Genomic DNA, 4450 nt, shown 5'->3' with positions numbered 1-4450 from the left:
CTGGAAGACATGTGTGTGCACTGAATAGGCCTGGACTGGGTTAGGGCTGAGTTTAGAGAGTGGCAGACTGACCCCACTGGCCCATCTGCCTGCAAAATAGGGCTTAATAGTTAGTACCATAGTGCTAGTACCTAGCCTAACCAGAAAACAACTGGTGAGCTTTCTCAGCAAAATGTCCTAAAGACATTTCTTTCTGGGGAAAGAAAGAAAGAAAGAAAAGAAAGAAAAGAAAAGAAAAGAAAAGAAAAGAAAAGAAAAAGAAAAGAAAAGAAAGAAGGAAGGAAGGAAGGAAGGAAGGAAGGAAGGAAGGAAGGAAGGAAAGAAAGAAAGAAAGAAAGAAAGAAAGAAAGAAAGAAAGAAGGAAGGAAGGAAGGAAGGAAGGAAGGAAGGAAGGAAGGAAGGAAGGAAGGAAAGAAGGAAGGAAGGAAGGAAGGAAGGAAGGAAGGAAGGAAGGAAGAAAAGAAAGAAAGAAAGAAAGAAAGAAAGAAAGAAAGAAAGAAAGAAAAGAAAGAAAAAAAAGAAAGAACTTCTGAAATGTAGAAAATTCTTTTACCTGTAGTTAATTTGCTGTGTGACCCTGCGAGAAATGAAGCCTTCTAGATTTATTTGTTGTAAAATTGGGATAATTATTCACTGCTTACAGAGAAGATTATGATGTCTATAATATGAGAATGGAGTAATAAAGTGAAAAGGAGTTGTTATAAAAAAATAATCAAAGGAGTTACTGTTTTTCACAAGCATACATTCATTTTATTTCCCTGTTTTCCTGCCTTCCTTCAAGCATCCAATGGGTACCTCAAAAGCATACACGCTTGTGTATTTGTCTACAGCTGACTAGCTCAGTTGATTAACCACAGCCAGCAGTGTTAATGAGGCCACTGATGAAATGCTCTCTGGCTGAGTTAGCATCTTTTTGCTCCATGGCCACTGATATATCCTAACTAACCATGGCTAACTATCTTGCAAAGTATACTCTTGGTCATAAGGAGGTGTGGGTGAAGAGTATGGGTAGTTTAGGGCAGAACTCATATCCAACTAAGGATGGGTTAGAAGCAGATTTTATAGGGGTGCTTGGGTGGCTCAGTCAGTTAAGCGTCTGACTTTGGCTCAGGTCATGATCTCATGGTTCATGAGTTTGAGCTCCGCATCGGGCTCTCGGCTGTCAGCACAGAGTCTGCTTCAGATCCTGTGTCTCCCTCTCTCTCTGCCCCTTCCTTGTTCGCAGGTACATTATTTCTTTCTCTCTCAAAAAGAAACAACATTTTAAAAAAGCAGACTTTACGTACTGAGAATTGCACACGAATAACAATTTTACACGATCGCTGTCATGAGTTTCAAAATAATTCACTTTGGCATTATAAGAGCAAAGAGAGAAAGAATTTATCATCCTGATATTCTGCTCTTACTTCTGAATGTTTAACATTAGCTGTCAGGTGAAATTAACATAAAACAATATATGTATGGAATGCCATCTCTAAAACCACTGTACTGTGAGCAGAAGAAGCTATGAAAAAGAAGCCTGAGAGATCTCAGAGACTTTCTTAAGAAGGAAGAGATATGGCAGAAACTGATCTTGCATAGGATACTGAAGGAGGTCTTATAAGCTTAACAATACACTGACAGATTCTTAATCCATTTGATAACAATATAGCATATTGCGTTAAAGTTCTTTCTTACTTACCCCTTACTTGTGTTATTTTCTTTTCTATCATGGTGAACAAACTAGGGCCCTGGGGCCAAATCCTGACTGTCTCTTGTTTTTGTATGACCTGTTTGCAGATTCCTGTATTAGAGCGCCTGGAACTGTGCTTTAGTAGGAGTGAGTTTTTGACTCTTGATTCCTGAATATAAGCTTCACTCTTACAAGTTTATCATCACTGGTTAACAGACTGTAGTGTAGTCAGGTGCCATATGGGTGTCTGTTAAGGTTGGTAGCAGGAAGCAGGTCAAAACATCTGAAACAATTCTATAATCATCTTTGGAGCTGGCCTATGGAAATGCCCTCTGAGGAGATACTCTAATTCGTGTGTTCTGGAAGGTTAAAGGATATGTTTTTCAGACTAGTCCATTTGTGGATGTATACTGTGGTCTCTGGGACACAGTATAGGACATAAGAGCTGTCTTGTGTGGGATACTTCATAGACTTTGTTTAAAACTTGAAATATAATGTATATATCATAAAATTCACCCCTTTATATAATTCAGTGGTTAAATATATTCATAAAGTTGTACAACCATCACTACTATCTAATTCCAGAACATTTTCATTTCTCGCAAAGGAAACCCTGTACCTATTAGCAGTCATTCCCATTCTCTTTCCCCCTGGCCCTTGGAACCACTAGTCTACATGCTTTTATAGATTTGCCTGTTCTGGACATTTCATGTAAATAAAATTACACAATATGTGGCCTTTTGTGACTTTGTGACTGGCTTCTTTCACTTAATATAATTTTTTAAAGGTTCATCTGCATGTATCAGTATGTCATTCTTTTTTGTAACAGTATTTGTTGTTTTGATATACTACATTTTATTTATCCATACATCCATGCCATCCATGATGGACATATGGGTTGTTTCTACTTTTTTCTATTATAGATAATGCTACTGTAAACATATGTGTACAAGTTTTTGGGTGGATGTGTCTATTCATTTCTCTTGGGAATAAACCTCGGAGTGGAATTGCTGGGTGATACGATAACTCTATGCTTAACTTTTTCAACAACTGCCAGATTGTTTTCTAAAATGGCTGCATCATTTTACGTTCCCATCAGCAATGTATGAAGGTTATCATTTCTCTATATCTTTGTCAGTACTTATTATTATCTGATCATCTAGCTATCCCAGTGGTGTGAAGTAGTATCTTGAGGTTTTTATTTGCATTGCCCTAAAGGCTAATTATATTGAATATCTTTTAATGTGTTTATTGACTTACTGTTCTCTGACTTCTGATTATGTGTTAATGTAGGGACAAGGCAAAATGGATTAATAAAATAGCATTTTCTCCAATCTATTTTTTCTTTAAAATATTTTTTTTTCTGATCTCTCCCTCTCCCATCTCATACCCTGTCCTATTCCCCCAACCCTTAATATATCTGGGTTTATGAGTAGAAATTCTGGAGAGTATAGATCTGTTTTTTCTTTCTAGTGCCAGAAGGAGCCACTCCCTCTCTAAGATACACCTCAAATCCTAGAAGGTGGAAGTGGGGTGGGGTAGGTAAGTGGTATACTTGGGGATTCTAATCCTATGATAACAGAGGATAGTGACAAACAACAGTCCCCTAAACAGCCCAGGCCCAGTGCTTTCTGCTCCATACCTTCAAAACTGTGTGTTCTCACCATGGTTGGTGAGGTAGGGCCTCCCATATTAGCATGCCCTATTCTGAAGCAAATTCTAGGTCTGACCATGGCACCTCCGAAACCAGGAATTACAGAGAGAACCATTTTGATTGTGGGAAGTGCTCCCACAGATACAATCCTCATCACGCCCAGTCATGCCCCTGAGATCCTGTGCTATCTAAATTCTTGACACAGAAGTTGGCAATGGAGTCTGTAGGAATACCACAGAATGAAGTAGTTTTTATTCTTCCATCAATTAAAGAGACACAGACACTAATATCTTATACTAAGATACTAATGTTATTAAGATACTAATATAAGTAACACGCAGACATAAGGACATATATGTGGACACATATCCGCATACAAAGAACCACCCACAGTTTCCTTCCCAGGCAACCTAAACACTTACATCTAAATGTTCCATGGTCACATCTCTGAGGAACCTACAGGATGGATGGAGCAGCTGACAGAGGATGGTGTCTGCACCCTTGCAAAACAACATTACTCGATCTTCAGGTGTCCTCACTAAGGATAAACAAATTAAGAAGAGTAATCACATAGGCCCATTGTTACAAGAACTTGTCTGGGCCACTGAGCGATGGCATGAGGCTGTTCCCATGACATTTATTCCTGATCCTTTAGGGGGCTAAGCACTCAGTGAGCAGTCACAGAGGATAAATAATGCCGTAAGGGCCAGTGAGGGTGGGAGGAGACCTTATGGAACCAGTTCTTCCATGGGTTCCTGTGTTCCATGGGTTCTTGTGGAAGACTCTGATTCAGAATCACATTTAGCTTCTCACATTTAGGTTCTAGACCAAGGTCCATACCTAGTAAGGACCAAGAGTGAAAAATGATCTTCTTCCTCTTCCGTCTGAGGCCGAAACTAATTGAGAGTAAGATAGTATGAATTTCCCTTATTTTGTCTGCCCCCATCTCTTATTCCAAGGTCAGGCTTCATGGATTTATTCTCTGTTTTCATCTTGGCTTTGGGGGTTCAGACAAGCCACTATCTAGGAACACTAAAGAAGTATATGGTAACAAGCTCTCAAAGAGAAATTATTTGGGTATGTGAGAAAGTAGGAATGGCTATGTGTTTGTATTTGAGGAACAG

At 39.0% G+C, this 4450-nt stretch overlaps 1 protein-coding gene across 4 annotated transcripts in view; it reads right to left on the bottom strand.

Annotated features, from left to right (window-relative positions):
* Nucleotides 1-4450, bottom strand: part of LOC101086263 (phospholipid-transporting ATPase FetA-like) — a 99703-nt gene that overhangs the window by 12367 nt on the left and 82886 nt on the right. For all 4 annotated transcript variants that reach the window (XM_019816163.3, XM_006939264.4, XM_019816159.3 and 1 more), the window contains one exon: nucleotides 3749-3864. In XM_019816163.3, coding sequence (XP_019671722.1) covers nucleotides 3749-3864 — 116 coding nt within the window. The remainder of the gene's footprint in view (nucleotides 1-3748; nucleotides 3865-4450) is intronic.

Source organism: Felis catus, chromosome D4, assembly GCF_018350175.1.
Source record: "Felis catus isolate Fca126 chromosome D4, F.catus_Fca126_mat1.0, whole genome shotgun sequence".
NCBI classification, from domain to species: domain Eukaryota; kingdom Metazoa; phylum Chordata; class Mammalia; order Carnivora; family Felidae; genus Felis; species Felis catus.
This window is presented reverse-complemented; position numbering and strand designations above follow the sequence as displayed.